A 17,997-nucleotide genomic window follows, 5' to 3' on the forward strand; every position below is an offset into this window, starting at 1 on the left:
TATGAACACTTTTTTACAATCGATTTCCAATTCATTTTCCAATAGATATGTAATTTACTTATTTACAAAATGAACAAAGATAACATCAATGAACGAGTCGTAACTCGGAGTAAGTAAATACATTTCTTAAATAGATTTTCTTAAATTGAAATTAAATTTTCTTGCTTTGGTTGCCTTTTAAGTTTTGTTCCAGCAGCAGAAGTCTGAACAAATTAAATTTTTAATGAAATTTCTTACTCAAAACTCAGTGAACATGATATTATGCCACGCGTTAACATGATTAGTTGGTGGGACAGTTGGAAAAACAATGTTAAAAATGGACAATGAATCAAAAACACAAAAGCACTGCAAGCTGTTTTTGTCCGCGCTGAGAAAATTTCTTTGTCTCTGAAGGAGACAGCGTGGAAGAGCGAGAGAGAGAGAGAGGGAGTGCAGCTTGTTCTTGTCATTTCAAGGAGCTAAATACTTTCTTAGGACACTCTAGACTTCGCTGCTTTGCTGCTTTCTACAACTCATTCAGGCCTTGACTATTTATTTGGCTCTCGCACTCTCAACTCTCTCTCTCTCTCTGTGTCTGTCTCTTTCACGCTTTTGGCTCCACTTCACTCCCACTCGCAAGTCATTAAGACTAATGGCCAACTAAAAGCGAAAGAGGGATGCCAAGTGTTAAAGGGTGCTGAAGAAGGGAAGGGAAGGAAAGAGGAGAGGAGATTGCACCTATTGCAATTGCTGCTGTCCTGCGGTTTGCGAGTTGCAGTTTGCAGTGGTTTTGATTTTGTTGCTGCCGGGGCGATTACAATAGAGAACAACACGTTACCTCCCCAACCCAACCCCTCCCCAGCCACTTCTCCCCCTTTCCAGCATGGCCACAAACAATTTATTTGCTTCTGCTTTTGGCCATTGCGCATTGTTTGGCATTGTTAACGCCTTCCACTACTTTTGGGCCACTACAGTCCGTCCCCTTTTTGCCACCTTCGAACTATGTGTCTATCTTTAACGCTCTCTCCCTCTTGTTATACCCTACTTACTTATAGGGTAAAAGGGTATGATAACTATGTGCCTCCAGTAAATGTAAGTAACAAGTAGAAGGAAGCATCTTCGATCCTATAACGTATGTATATATATTCTTGATCAGCGTCAACAGCCGAGACGCTATGATATTTGGTATATTTTGCACTCAATGCTATATTTTGAGTGTTGAACTATATTATTATACCAAATGTAGGTGTTGGTATATTATTAGTATTTTTACGGTATATTGTTTTGGTACACTTTTAGTATCATATCGTACTGGTTTGCTTCTACTGAAAATGGTTAGTGAGTGGAGCAAACACTCGACTGTGATTAATATACCATATATAACGTGTGGTATATTTTTAGTAATTTTGCAGTATATTAAGTTGGCATATTTTAATTTATTATCTAGTTTCTTATATTTCGAAAGTAATAGTGTATGGATATACCAAATATATCTTTTGGTATATTTTAGTATTTTTTCAAGAATAATACGACACAGCTTTTCTATTATTTAAAATGATTAGCGGGTATTTCATAATCGACTGTAGTCAATATACCAAATATTGTCTGTGGTATATTTTTAGTATTTTTGCGGTATATTAATTTGGTATATTTTAAAATTAATAACGCACTGTTTTGCTTTCATTTACAAAGGTAAGCAAGTTTTTCACAGTAAAAAACATTGGACTGTAGTCAATATACCAATTATAGCCTTTGGTATATTTCTAGTATTTTCGCGGTATATTAATTTGGTATATTTTAAAATTAATACCGCACTGATTTGCGTTCATTTAAAATGGTTAGCTGGTAGCTCACAGTCGAGCACACTCGACTGTAGTCAATATACCAAATAATGTCTTTGGTAAATTTTTAGTATTTTCGCGGTATATTAATTCGGTATATTTTAAAATTAACACCGCACTGATTTGCGTTCATTTAAAATGGTTAGCTGGTATCTCACAGTCGAGCACACTCGACTCTAGCTCTCTTACTTCTTCTCGCTGTGAGTGTGTGTAATTAAGTACTTCAGCTGAGTTGTAAAATGTGCTCAGCACTCGTCCTCACCGATGTGAACTCATCATGGAATTTGTCGGAAAACAATTTAAAGCAACCCGTGCGGCTTTATTGTGGTTATTTTCTCCTTTTATTTATTTTTTTGGTAATACTGACCACACTCCACATATATACAATATATATGTATATACAAATATATGTGTATATTCTTCATATAGTCTAGCAATTTGGGTTGATTTTATTGAATTTCAAAGCACTACACGGACCAACAAAAAACAAAACTACAATAACAAATGGCACTAAAAATATAAAACAAAACACAAATCGAAATCGAAATTGAAATTGAAAGAAGAGCAGCCAGCAGAAGCAAAGTTTGTTGTGCTTGGACAAAAGGCGTTCGACGGGAAAATTCAAATGGACTTTTCACCAAAAAATGTACAAAAAGGGAAAAAAAAAACAACAACAAAATGTAAAACAAACGGACAGCAGCAACAATTTGAGCTGCGTGTCGATTTCCGTTTCCTTTTTCTTCTTCATCGAGTTGAAAGGTGAAGCAAAGCAGCGAAGCGAAATGTAATGGGAGAATCAGCTCAGCACTAGACAAATCAAAAGAAAAACAGATGGAGTGAAATTATAGAAAGGCAACAATGTTGTTTTATGCCAAAAGCTTGACAAAGTTACCAAGAAAACTTGTTAGAGAAGCCACAAGTTGGCGGTGAAAATGTGTAATAACTGAGAAGCGAAATGAGATGTTCTTCGCTTATGCTTTACAACAGAATAAAAGTTGAACAGAAGCTAACTGAAACAGAAAACTAAACGCCAAGCACGATTTCGAGAAGTTCAAGCAAAGGAAAAGCAAAAAATAGTATTAATACATAACAATCGTTTTATTAATTTAGAACTAGTATAAAAATAGTTAAATCAGAAAATAGACTAGAGAGAATAGAAATTAAAAACAAAATAACGAAGTTATGAATAGCTAAGGTAAACAAAAAACAATAATAATAATTATAATAATAGAGTCAAACATAAAAGATAAAATATAACAAAGTAAAGTGAGAGAATACAAATTAAGCGTTAAATAGGTGAAAATAAATTAGAGAAATTCAATGAAAAGTTAAGCATGGAATGAATTTACGTTTGTATGTCTACATGAATCAAAAACAGACCATAAACATTACTTACAATTTTTAGCAACAGTAAATAAGTGAAACTTATAAGTAATGACAGAAAATTGAAACTTAAATTTGAGGAAGTTCAATGTAATGCGCTAAGCATAAGAAGAAGCTTAGAAAAAATAGCAAATCTACGCTGTTCATAGAGAAGCAAATGAAAATGAAGTGAAATCCCAAGCAAATGACTTAAATGAAAAGACATAAAAAAAAAACAAAAGTTGTGGTGAAAACCTATGAGGGCAATTGCAATTAGAAAGGCAACGAGATGAGTGAGAAACCATAAGCTATTCTCTAATTAAGGACATCATCTCGGTGAGAGAGAGAGAAATGCTTATGGTATCATCATTACACCGAACCCTTGAGTTGCATCTCCTCCTCCTCTTGTGCTTTCTCTAGGGATATCAGTGCATTGTACTCCACTTGAGCCGAGTTGAGTTGAGTTGACTGGACTGATGCGGTCTGGGTCTGGGTCTTGCACATTTAGCCTGGAGGGGAAGCTCAACTGGGAACCGCATGCAAGCAAAGCTGAGCCTTCATTGCACCTACCGCAAGGCAACAGCAGATGCAACAGCAATTGCCAGTGGTGTAGCAACCTTGATGGCAACAACAACAACAACAACAACAACAACAACAACAACAAACGAAACGAAAGACAACAAACACACAACGACAATTGTGCATTCAAGCGAGTTAAGTGCTTCATTCGGGGGGAAAAATGCTAAATGCTAAATACGGATTGCAGAATGCAGAATGCAGCATTCAGAATGCAGTTTGTGGGCTCTCTCTCTCTTCTCAAGCAGCTATTACACACTTTTAGCAAGTGAGAGAGAGATAGACAATATCGCGGTTTTTTTTTTTTTTGCCTTTAGGTGCACTCGTAACACTTTTCATCTGCTACTTTTTTGGTTGCACAAACTAAATGAAATTATTTCCGTATAATTTATTTGCACTACCCCCAAGAAAATGATATAAGTGCGTGGAACGTTAGCTCAGCCCTGCGGCTGCATTCATTAAGTGCTAACTGCCAACGCACAGTGTCGCAAATGCACATAAAAATGTGACAAAAAAAAGTCCCTAAACAAATTCTTCAACATTTTGCAGCTTTAAAGGAAAAAAAGTTGTTAAAAAATTCCTCCAACAATGTAGAACTTTAAATGAAAATCAAATCAATAAATATAAATATAAATAAAATAGTTGCTATCAATATATAAAATATATATGTATATCACAGTAAATTTCAGCACTTAGTTTAACGATGCAAACATTCCAAAATTCAAAGCAAAATATTAGTATTTTTTAAGGTAATTGAAATCTTATTTTTGTTATTGCCTGAAGACTTTACTCGCTCTGACTGAATAATTATGGTACAGTCTGTAGTTCTTTTTCTTGTAGAAATGTAACAATAAGTAGAATAGTCTGTTAATATATTCCTCCATTAAATAAATGAACAATTTGACATTATTCAAATATGATTTTAGTTGCATATTATTAAAACTTGCCATAATTCAAAGTAACACTTTTTTTTCGACAATAATTTCAAAGCTCAACTGTTTTTGCTTTAAGATAAACGCGAATTTGAATTTTAGCTTCAGCTTTAAATAAATAAATTAATAATTTGAAGACACAGATTGTAAAAATGAAATGTTTCAAATGAGTAGCTGACTGAAGTGCTGACGATCTGGTATATTTTGTATTCTATGGTAAATGTTGAATATTATTTTATATCAATATACCAAATACAAGTCTTCTGCATATTTTAGTATTTTTTTGCGGTATATGAAGATGGTATATTTTATGAATATTACCTCATTGTATATTTTAGTATTTTTGTGGTATATAAATTTAGTATATCTTAGGAATAATACCTCATGGTATATTTTAGTACTTTGCGGTATATTAATTTGGTATATTTTAAGAATAACACTGATTAATTAGATATTTTTTAAGAATATTAATACCGAAAATGTTTACTATTTTTTAGAATAGTTAGCGGATATTAACGACTGAAACCTTCTTAATTGTATTCTATTATATTATATTTTATATTAAAGTAAAGACTGTTTTATTTTATTTTAGTATTTTTAGTATTTTTTTGCGGTATATGAAGATGGTATATTTTATGAATAATACCTCATTGTATATTTTAGTATTTATGTGAAATATAATTTTGGTATATTTTAGAAATAAAACCTCATGCTATATTTTAGTACTTTGCGGTATATTCATTTGGTATATTTTAAGAATAACACTGATAATTTTGATATTTTTTAAGAATATTAATAGCGAAAATGTTTACTATTTTGTAGAATAGTTAGCGGATATTAACGACTGAAGCCTTCTTAATTATATTCTATTATATTATATTTTATATTAAAGTAAAGACTGTTTTATTTAATTTTAGTATTTTTAGTAATTTTTTGCGGTATATTAATTTGGTATATTTTAAGAATAACACTGATTAATTTGATATTTTTTAAGAAAATTTTGCTATTTTTTAGAATAGTTAGCGGATAATAACGATATTATATTTTATATTAAAGTAAAGACTGTTTTATTTTCTTATATGTGAAAGTGTTTTCGTTATTATATGCCTCCATTCACTTTTGTGCACGCTTTTATCTAGTCTGCTCCACTGTGCAGCGCACTCTAGATGCCATCCACAGCAGCGTTGCACATTCTCATGGCTCATTCCCTTGGCTCACGCCTTTCTCGCCATTCTCAGTCGCCATTCTCAGTCGCTGTCTCAGTCGCAGTCGCAGTCGCAGTCGCAGTCGCAGTCGCCGCTGTTGTCGTTGTCTGTGCATATAGCATATAGAGTACATCTCCATCGCCGACTCATTTGCAGTTGTATAATCGTTCGTCTTCATCATCATCATTATCATTATATTCATCATCATAATCATGAGCAAAGCAGCGTTGTTGCTAGAGAGAAGCGGGTGAAATTTATGCTTGACATAGAAACACAATTTCGACTGACTGTCGGCCATTTTGTTGCTTGTTGCTTTTCTGTTTCTTTCCTCCGTCGCGTCCTCGTTCCTCGTTTCTCGTGCTTGTTTTCATGTCTCGTTGTTGTCATCTCCTCTAAGTCTTTCTCTTTCTCTGTCTCTCTCTTTATTTTTTTTCGTAACATTTTTTTTCCCTTTGTATGTTGGTTTTTTTTTATATTTTTTGCTTTTGTTATGTTTTGTGCTTGCTTTCAAATTGAGTTGCAACACGCTCAAAAATGCGAGTGAATTAAATTTTTGCTGTTCATTCGACTAGCAAATATCCTGTCTAAGGAGTTGCTCTACAACTTTCTAGCTGGCATTTCAAATTCTTGGTATTTTCTCATTGCAAAAACTTGCGGAAAGCGAAAGAGACAAAGTTTTTTTTTCCTGTTGGCTTGTAAACATCACATTGCTGTCGACTTTTTTTTTCTTCTTTTGTTTTCAGTTCAATTTATTGAATTTATTTCGATCGACTTTTTTGCATTGTCTTATATTTTGATCATCATAATGACTTTCTTTATTTCTATTAACTATTTCATTACTTCAACTACGCCTAAGCAAAACATTCAACATATTTTTATTACCTCCATCTCTTGCTTTGAAGTTGATGATAAACCAAATATGTGTGACTAAAAAGCTGCAACATTTTTGCATTGACTTGTAAACATCACATTACTGTCGACTTTTTCTTCTTCTTATGTTTTCAGTTCAATTTATTGAATTTAATTCGACGAACTTCATTGTATTGTCTTTTGTTTTGGTCATCATAATGACTTTTTTATTTCTATTAACTATTTTAATACTTGAACTTTGCCTAAGCAAAACATTCAAAGTATTTCTTTTTCCTCTTCTCTATGAAAAGTTAGATGATAAACCAAAAAACTTCAATGCAGAGAATCAGGTGAAAATTAACAACATTTTAAATAGAGACGAGCACTAAAAGAGAGAACAAAAATAGAAGAAGAAGAAGAAGTTTTTAGCTGCCAGCTGCAAGCAGATAAATGTGAAGCTTAGACAAATTCGGCTCACTAATTGCCTGCAAACTGAGTGCGCAGTGTTGGTTGAAGAGACAACTCGAGGGAGGTGGAGCGGAGCGGAGGGAGGAGGGGGAAAACACTGAAAGGCAAACACACTCGTAGCTGTAGCTTGTGCTTTGTGTGCATAAATACCTATTAAGCAGCTTCAGCTTCATCTCCAGCTTCAGCTTCAGCTTCAGCTCTTCGGCTGCATCTGCAACTGAAACCGAAACGCACAAATTGTGTTGCCGACGCAATGCACAAAAAAAAAAAAAAAGAACTCTCTCTCTCTCTCACTCTGCACTCATAGTGTGTGTGCAGGTGTGCTGTGTGTGCGAGCAGATAGCTTAAGGTAGCATGCATCATGACGAAGCTGTTGACACTTCATAAATACATGAGTTGCACTCAGCACACGCTCGCACACACACACACACGCACACACACAGACACACACACACACACACGCACACACACATCTCAGAGGCATGTATGCAATTGTTATACCCTGTAATCGCAAACATCAAAAAAAAAAAACATAACAAGCCTTAATGTTTCTTTCTCATCTCTCTGTCTTTGCCTTCTGCTTATTTTCATTCCAAATTTTGTTTTGCTTTTAATCTCTTTTCATGTTGCTTTTCTATTCATTTCATATTAAATTCCTTTTTATCTTTTGCTCTTTGTTTTCTTCATACTTCATCTATTTGTTGCTACTTTGCTGCATTATTTTTTCTTCTAACTGAGACTCTCTTTGCCTCATTTCACATCCCCTTATTGTCATTTCTTTGTTAGAGTTCTCCATTTTATATTTAATACTATCGCTTTTCCTTTTTATTGCAGGGTATTTTGTGTGCATAAACTCTCAGTTTAAACTCTTTTGCATGCTACTATATATTTTTTTCGGTGCTTTGTCCTCTCCGAGCACTTGAACAAATTTACACTTGTATCACTCATACGCTCCGTTTTTATGCTATTTGCCCCACACACACACACACACGCACACTCTCGCACACTCTCGCACACACACACACACTTAGCACACCTTAGCATACCGCTTGGTTGTTTTTGTTGTTGCCATTGTCAACGCTTGTTTCACGCCTCAACCGTCGCATGCGGGCAACAAGCAACAAGCAACAAAACACAACAAAAAAAAAACTAGCAAAAACTGAGGGCGGGGCAAAAAAAAAAACAACAGAAAAAATTACACAATTGTCGGAAAAGAAAAAGGAAACAAAATTTTAACAACAAAATTAAAAGCACGCGAAATATGTGTTCGCTACGGAAATGACAAGAAATTTTCAATGCGGGTTGATCAAACTAATGATGAAAGTGACGAAAACACATAAAAGAAAGAAAAGAAAAAAAAAACGAAACATAAAACAAGTAAGAAAGTTACAGTCGCGTATGCTTGACTGTGAGATACCCACTACCCACTTTTAATAAAGGCAAAATATTGCGGTATCATTTTCAAAATATACCGAAAATACTAAAAAAATACTAAAAATATACCGAATGGTATATTTGGTATATCGATATAGTACACCAATCAAAATATACCATAGACCATACCAAAAATATACCATATCAATTTCAAAATATACCGAAAATACTAAAAATACTAAAAATATACCAAATGGTATATATCGATATAGTATATATCGATATAGTACACCATTCAAAATATACCATAGACGGCACAATATACCAGATTGTCGGCCAAAGCAACTCAGACCCCTAGTAAGTAGGCGTTTTTGTCCATACAAAAGTATTTCTTTAATAACTTCCACAATTTTTATCTGATCGCAACCAAATTTTTTGATTTGGGCGTGGCAAAATTTTGAAACAAACTTGATCTGCGTGCAAACATAACAAATGCTGTCGAAAAAAAATTATAGCTCTATCTCTTATAGTCTCTGAGATCCAGTGTTTCATACGGACAGACGAACATGGCTAGATCGTCTCGGCTGTTGACGCTGATCAAGAATATATATACTTTATAGGGTCGGAGATGCCTCCTTCTACCTGTTACATATATTTCCTGCCGGCACAAAGTTTTAATACCCTTCACCCTATGGGTAGCGGGTATAAACATGTAAAACACCGCACTTCATTTGTAGAGTCTTATTTTGCCTGTGAACCAGTTAAGCATTGAACCGGTTAATGAGCGGTTCACTGAAATTGTAGTTCATTTATTTGCTCAAGTTGACGGTGGTTAAACCAAAATGAAATATGTGTGAAATCTTGCTAATATCGGTTCAGTTTGTGGTTCAGCTTCGGATAAATTCTCATAATTCAGTTAAAACACATCTCAAGAACCGATTTGAAAAAATTCTCAAGAACAATATTCTAAATTCGATTTATTTATAGCTAAATCATTAGTTTATATAAATAATGCTCAATACATATTTCATGCGCCGTTTCATTATCTAGTGGAAATATAAGTATTGAACCGGTTCATTTTGTGGTTCAGTTTTGAAAACATTCTGTTTTTTAACTTTGTAAATTAGATTAATTTACAGCTAAATATTTAGTTTGTATAAATTATGTTTAATACTTCTTTTGTTTGATTATCTAGTGCCATTTCATTATTTAGTTTTATCACAATTATTGAACCGGTTTACTTTGTGGTTCAGGTTTGAAAAATTCCTCATGTATTACATTGTAAATTAGATTTAGCTAAATAGATCAAAATTTAGTTCATATAAATTATGTACTATTCTTCTTTAACTTCTGTCTTCACTAAAGTGACAACACAATTATTGAACCGGTTCAGTTTGTGGTTCAGGTTTGAAGAAATTCTCTAAGAAACAGTTGCATATTTTGTTGCAATAAAACTCTCCGTTCTATTTAAATTTGGTTCATTTAATCTAGTTGTATAAACTTCAATTTAAATGCATTTTTTTTTGTAAGTTCGCTGCTCATGTGGGTCTTTTGAGAACCGGTTCACAAAGTGGTTCAACGGAGATAACTAAGCAAATCAGCCAGCGACAATTGTGTGAGAGCTGTGCTTTGTAAGTAGGAAAAAGTGAAGGGCTGTCGACAACAAACGAATGACAGAGATGGAGAAAGAGTAGAAGAGACAGAGGGGGGAGAGAGAGAGGATCAGAATGTGCGACGTGGCAAATTGTGCATGTGCTTTACCGTGTTTGCTCTTAATGTTGCCCTGGGGCTATGACAAGTGGCAGTACGACCCCGAAATAGTGCCAAGCAGCATTTAATAGAGAGTCCACTTGGCGCGACAAACTGCGACTATGAGGTGCCGAGGTACCAAAGAGGAGAGCAACGACAATAAGGAAAGCTGCAGCCGGTGCCAAGACTATATAAGAGAGAGAGAGAGAGAGAGAGAGAGAGAGAGAGCGGAAACGACAAAAGCAAAGCACAGTTGAGAAGGATGTGAGGTTAGGTGGCAAGCTGCGATGCGATGTTGCAACTATGCGAAAGGCAAATGAGGGGACATGGCTCAGCAGAAAGAAAAAGGGAATGAGAAAACAGAAAAATGAATCACCGACAAATTACGGTAAGAAAAGGAAATTTCAAACGGGAAATGGCGGCAGCAAAATTTCGTTATGGGCACATCACAATTTTTCTTGGCACATTTGCTTTCTTTTATTCCCATTCTACTATACTATTATTTTTTTTCTGTTTTTCTTTTTTTTTTCTTTGTGTTGCTTTTGTTTTGGCTGTAGCTTGTGCTCTTGTGCTTTTTATGCGATGTGTTGGCAACAATTTCTGCACTTTCTTAAGTTCTTTTATGGGCCAACGGCCAACGGAGTAGTAGTAAAAATTTTAACATAACTTGAGAGAAAAGTATAAAACAAAAAAAACACCAAAAAAATCCAAAAGAGCGAACACAAAAAAAAAAAATAAAGAAAAGGTCTTATGAAATATGCATATGCTCATTTTGGGCTCACAGCGAAATGGCAAACAGTCACACCCACCCACACACACACTGAGGCATACTTACATGCAGAGCCACACACACACACAGTCATTCAGAAGTTTTTCATTAAAGTTCGAAAGTAGCAAAGACCTTCGCTCACTTTAAGATGGTCGCATTGGGAGCTCAAGCTCGACAAACAAACAGATGAGCCTAGCTGAGCGACTCCTTCAGCTGCCGTTATACATTTTATTCCAAGGTTTTCTTACCTGCAACGAAAAAGAGAGATGCGAGAGTGAGAAAGAGAACGAGTAAGCATCAAGTCGCATACATAGTATATTTTATATTTACGTATATTTGATTACGAGTCGAGTTTGTGTTAGGCAAAATTATAAATTTAATATTGGGTCGAAGGCCAGCAGTAGCCAGGCAGCTTATTAAAAATAATAAGCTAGTTATGTAATATTGTTTTTTTTTTCTGGTTGTAAAGAATACTTTTTTCTTTCTACTTCAACAGTTTAATGTTATTAAGGAAAAGACAAAAAGCTGCAGTTAAGTGCGAGATATCTACTATCCATTTAAAAAAAACAGAACATTGAAAATATGCCAATTATATACTGAAATATACCGAAAGCTTTATGGTATATCACTTATTCTGGAAATTTACCAAATTAGATATCGATATAGTACATTCAAATTATACTTTGAAAATATACCAAAAATAAACTAAAGTATATACTATATTTGGTATATCGATTATTCTGATAAAATACCAATTTAATTATCGAATAAATACTAAAATATACCGAATGCTCAATTTGTATATCGATTATTTTGAAAATATAGCAAATGAATATACCAAAAGTATACTAAAATATACTAAAGGCTTTATTTTGTATATTGATTATTCATAAAATATTCCAAATTTATAGGCGACCGATTATTCTGATAAAATACCAATTTAATTATCGAATAAATACTAAAATATACCAAATGTTCAATTTGTATATCGATTATTTTGAAAATATAGCAAATGAATATACCAAAAGTATACTAAAATATACTAAAAGCTTTATTTTGTATATTGATTATTCATAAAATATTCCAAATTTATAGGCGACCGATTATTCTGATAAAATACCAATTTAATTATCGAATAAATACTAAAATATACCAAATGCTCAATGTGTATATCGATTATTTTGAAAATATAGCAAATGAATATACCAAAAGTATACTAAAATACACTAAAGGCATTATTTTGTATATTGATTATTCATAAAATATTCCAAATTTATAGGCGACCAAATACTAAAATATACCTGCGTATATAATTGGTATATCGATATACTATTACATTCAAAATATACCATAATATGAAAAAAAAGACTAAATGGATTAATATTTTGCTATTTTCTTTAACCCTATTAAATATTTGCAATCTCTTTTTATAATTGTATTTTTCATTTATTTCACATGTTTGTTTATTGAAACATTCTTCGAAATAAGCTTAACGAAAGTCCACAATTGTGAATCAAAAACACTGAATAAAGAAAATCTTTTATGTCTGAACACAATTGAAATTACAAATATTTCCTTTCAATTTTATTATTCCCGAAAACATGTTTGCCTTGCCATTTGCTTCCATTGAAAAGCAACTCAGTATACAGTTGGCATTTGTTCAGTTCGTTTGATGCATAAAATCACAACAATCAAAAGGAAAACAAAATTAAATAAAAGTTTTAACGAAACACAAAAATTTACTGTAAGCGAAGCAGAAGATGTCGAGTAGAACATTGCTGGGAATAACCATGGGCACAGCCGGTGCAATACTTTTAGGATATTGCATCTATCTTGATCAGAAGCGACGAGCTGATCCCGAGTACAAACGCAAATTACACGATCGACGACAACACACTGAAAAGGCCCAAGACATCAAAGATGATCACAATGACAATCAATTGACCATTGAGTGCCCAATGGAAGAGCCTCTCGGTGAGGTGAGCGATCATTTGGAACTGGAGCATTGCTTTGAGAGTGAGATGAAGATGGGCGAACAGTTGATTTGTCAGGGCAACATTGCGGATGGTGTCACGCATTTTGCCAACGCGATTATGATGTGCGCCCATCCATTGCCAGTGCTTCAAACAATCCAAGAATCTCTGCCGGATTTCGTATTTATGCCATTGCTAATGAAACTCACCGAACTGCAGAGCAACAGCAGCTCGACCAAGGACAATTCAACCACCAGCATACAGGAGTATGCTTGATTAACTTTTTCCAAATCCAAAACCGATAACTCAAAGCCCTGCTATGTCCATCCATCACACACGTAACTGTGCCCAGAGAAATTGAAATTTATGTTGCCATTTCGGAAACTCTCCAGGATATATAATCAGATTACTATTATTTTTCGAACTTTCTAATTTATAATTGCATACCAATAAATTCTTATATTCAGATAATTTTGTCACTTGTCTCATACTAAGAATTAACAAGTAAGAAAGTTACAGTCGAGTGTGCTCGACTGTGAGATACCCGCTACCCATTTTGAATAAAAGCAATATATTAAGCGGTATATTTCTCAAAATATACCAAATATACTACAAAAATACTAAAAACGAGTAAGAAAGTTACACTCGAGTGTGCTCGACTGTGAGATACCCGCTACCCATTTTGAATAAAGGCAAAATATTGCGGTATCATTTTCAAAATATACCAAAAATACTAAAAAATACTAAAAATATACCAAATGGTATGTTTGGTATATCGATATAGTACACCATTCAAAATATACCATAGACGGCACAATGTACCAGATTGTCGGCCAAAGCAATTCAGACCCCTAGTAAGTACGCGTTTTTGCCCATACAAAAGTATTTCTTTAATAACTTCCACTTTTTATCTAATCGCAATCAAATTTTCAGGAATCACAACTACTTTAGTTGTTATTGTATATACCAAAATTCGCAGCTCTAGCTTTAAAATTACTCTTGTTATATGATTTTTTTGATTTGCGGGGGCGGAAGTGGGCGTGGCAAAAAATTGAAACAAACTTGATCTGCGTGCAAACATAACAAATGCTGTCGAAAAAAAATTATAGCTCTATCTCTTATAGTCTCTGAGATCTAGGGGTTCATATGGACGGACGGACGGACAGACGGACATACACAGAGTATACTCTTATAATTCCCTTCTACCCTATGGGTAGCGGTTTTTTGTGGTATATTAATTTAGTATATTTGAAAACGAATACCACATTATTTTGTTTTGCTAATGAGCAGCGTGTATCTTAAAGTCGAGCTCACTCGACTGTACCTTTCTTTCTTACTTGTTTAAAAATGTTCCCTTAAAATGTGTTTTGAATTTAATACGAATATCACTTAATTTAAATTACTATAACTTTTAGCCCAAAATAAGCAATTCTTATAGTTATTTTTAGATTCTGTCTAAGCCTTAAGTTTTCCTTTTAACTTGCTTAAAACTTTGTCTATTTTATTTAATATGCTAACTTCATCTTTTATCTTTTTATTTAATTTGTTCAATGTTCGTTCTTCAACTCAAATGAAAATAAAATTTGAAAGCGACTTCGCGAGCCATTGATTAATCCAGCGGCACATCGACGCCAATGCCTTGAGCAAACAATGTTTGCGTATTGACTTCCGGCAGCTTTTGCATCAACATGTTATAAATACGATCGGGAAGAGCGACCTTCATGGCCTCCATTAATGCCACCGGCTGGGCGCAGAGCATTGTGGCATTTGCCAAATGGATGAGTCCCTCATCCAGTTTACCCTGACGAAAGAGCTCCTCGCCCATTTTGATTTCATTCTGGAAATAATGCTGCACAATCTCATGATCGGGCAATTCGAATGGATCGTTAGCGATCCGACGATTTGGATCTAGACCCTCAACGACCATTGAATGCGGTGTTGCATAACGATTCGATTTCTGGCGACGTTCGCGCACTTTTTGCTTATAATTCGGATCCGATCGACGCTTCTGATCGTAATAGATGCAATAACCGAGCAATAGAGCACCGGCTGCGCCCACAGTGAGTGCCAACAGTGTTCGCTTCGACATCTCTTAAATAAGTTTGAAATAAAATTTTGGGATAAACGTGTTTGATATATTTTTTTTTCTTTTTCTTTTTCGTTTTCGTTTTAAATGAAATTGTAAAGTGGCAGCTAGTTAAATGATTACTTGTGCATAGATAAAACAGAATTGACATTGAAAAGTAAAGCTTGTTTACAAATTTGTTCGATCTTTTTCTTGAAATACGATTTTTAGATTGAAAAGATCTTTAACAATGATTTGAATGCTAAATTTGTATTTTATAATTAAAAACATCTTACATTAAGAAAAAAGTCTTGATTCAAAAATGTTTTATTCTAAATTGAAAAGCAGATTGCAAATCTTGATTTAAAATATTTTCAATCACAAAAAAAAAACTTGAAATAAAATTTTTAGGTTGAAAAATTGTATATTAAGATTTTTTTTTTTGCTTAATTTGCATTTTAAGATTAAAAACCTATTTCTTTGCTATTATATTTTTTCAAAAATATTTCAATCTATATTGGAAAGTAGTTTGCGAATCTTGAGTAAAAAAAAATCCTTTCTTTCTTGTTTTATAAAATGTTGGAATTCTCTTTCTTTAAGTAACTTAAATGGTCTTTGGTCTTGGGTTCAAACTCCAGTCAGTTCTTATATAAAAGAGGTAATTTTTATAATTGTAACTAATATTAAATAAAAATAGATTAGCTTACATAATTATGTAAAAAAAAACATATATAAAAAAAAGGAATCTATTTTATTTTTGTAACAATCTAAATTTATTTTTGTTTGATCTTGATTTAAGATTTTGCCTTCTTGGTTCAATTCAAAGATTCTGTCATTCATGAAACAAGATTATACTAATCAATTTGAAGATATCGATTTAAAAATAAAACTTTTTAATTCAATTTTGACATCACATAATTTTGATTCAAGATTTTATTAAGTTTTTTTCTTTCTATATAACTATTTGAACTCCAATTAAATCAAGACTCAACAATTGATTTGTTTTTGCATAGACAATAAGTGAAGCAGCATTTAGTTTTCTACCTTTTCATAAACTTGTCTAAACGTTTCAATTATGGATTCTATAGCATGATTGGCTGCCCATCTTCCATCTCCCATTTCCCATCTTCCAGCTGCCAGTTTTTAATATGCTTAACATGCACAATAATTCCCATGTGAGTCGTAGCATTTTGTTGTGTGTTGTATGTGTGTGCTTTCAATAAATCAAATTGATTGAAATGCATGAAATCAATCAAACTCTGCTCAACAATCAATAAAATACACACAAGCACAAACACACAGACAGACAGACAGAGAGACAGAGACACATTGACAATTGACAGATGACAGCTTTAAGGTGGATTCGAAATGTGCAAATTGAATTGTTATTGCATTAGTTCGATCAAAAGTAAATTGCGAGTGAAGCCACAACAATTTCGAGTATTTAAAGATTGAAATTAAAGTGGGAATTAAAAAAGGAAAGGGTTTTTCTTCTGACCTGCGTGTTGTGATTATCTTTGTTTGCATTGTTGTAAGTCACAAAAATGAAATAGGATTCATAAAAAAAAGCAGAGGAGAACAAAAATGTTTATCTCTTGCTGTACGTTCAGTTCAGCTGTCATTATTCAGCGGCTGGACCAAAAATCCTTGGTCCCTTTTCATTATTTAAGCCAGCATCTGTACAAATACACACACACAGTAACAGACACCCACACACACACGCACAGACATACGCACAGAGAGTTACGTGCAAATCTCGCATGTTACGTTGACGTCAAAGTATTTATCACAATGATAAAATCAGGAGAAGAAAATAGGGACAAACCGACGGGGAGCACAGACTTTACTTTAGGGTTTAAATGTAACACATTTACAAATTGTTTATGCACACACACACACACACACAGAGAAAGAGAGAGAGAGAGAGCGAGAGGGAGACAGAGACAAACACATACAGATGTCTCAGCATGGTGATAAATGATAACAAATTAGCGGTTTGTCTTTTAAGCGCAAAAGAGAACGCACCGCACACCGCATAACACACACACACACACACACAACCGTTACACACACACACACACCTACTCACACACAACCTTCACACACTTACTCACACTTTGCTCACGCACAGACAGAGCTCAGCGAGCGATACCTAAAAGTTACCACAATGCAATAAATCACATCACCTGGCCACACTTACACACACACACACACACACATACACACACACACGCCTACGCTCACTCCCCTCACACGCACACCAACACACGCGTTAAGCGTCTGCGTGTACAGTAAGCATTAACGAAAAGCTAAAGCAAACACTGAGCACAGAGTCTTGTCTTCCAAATCTTTTCATTTAAACCTTGCACAGCGTTATCTTTGCGATACTTTAATTAAGCGCAAATATGCAGGCAAATGAAAATATTATTTAGCGAAATGCCAAATGCTAATGTAAATGCTAAAATATAAGATAAGTCAAAAAAAATTATAATTTGCTGTGATTCACTTAAATGTTAAAAGTATTTATATTCCTATCTTTTTATCACTTTCTACATTAATCATTGAAATATGTGTATCAAACTTAAACAGTCTTTTTTGGCTTCAAATCATTTCATTTAAGATTTTGTTAAAATCCGTCAGACGTTCACTTTAAGATACTTCAATTAATCACAAATATTTAAGCAAATGATAATGTTAATGCTAAAATACTATATAAGTAAGAAATCATAATTTGCCGTGATTTAATTGAATGTTAAAATTATTAATTTCTTTACTTATATTTTTTTTACATTAATCATTAAAATACACATTCTTTTAATAATTTAAGAATTTGCTTAAATCTTGCCAACGTTAGA

At 33.7% G+C, this 17,997-nt stretch overlaps 3 protein-coding genes across 5 annotated transcripts in view; 1 reads left to right on the top strand and 2 right to left on the bottom strand.

Annotated features, from left to right (window-relative positions):
- Positions 1 to 17,997, bottom strand: part of LOC132797174 (teneurin-a) — a 300,879-nt gene that overhangs the window by 242,768 nt on the left and 40,114 nt on the right. The gene's annotated exons all lie outside the window — the stretch shown is intronic.
- On the top strand, positions 12,752 to 13,548 carry LOC132795899 (mitochondrial import receptor subunit TOM20 homolog). Its single transcript, XM_060806844.1, has one exon. It carries the CDS (start codon positions 12,865 to 12,867, stop codon positions 13,351 to 13,353), a length of 489 nt encoding a protein of 162 aa, XP_060662827.1. The 5' UTR covers positions 12,752 to 12,864; the 3' UTR covers positions 13,354 to 13,548.
- Positions 14,687 to 15,166, bottom strand: LOC132796738 (mitochondrial import receptor subunit TOM20 homolog). The gene has a single exon (XM_060808000.1). It carries the CDS (start codon positions 15,164 to 15,166, stop codon positions 14,687 to 14,689), a length of 480 nt encoding a protein of 159 aa, XP_060663983.1.

Source organism: Drosophila nasuta, chromosome X (genome assembly GCF_023558535.2).
Source record: "Drosophila nasuta strain 15112-1781.00 chromosome X, ASM2355853v1, whole genome shotgun sequence".
Taxonomy (NCBI): Eukaryota; Metazoa; Arthropoda; class Insecta; order Diptera; family Drosophilidae; genus Drosophila; species Drosophila nasuta.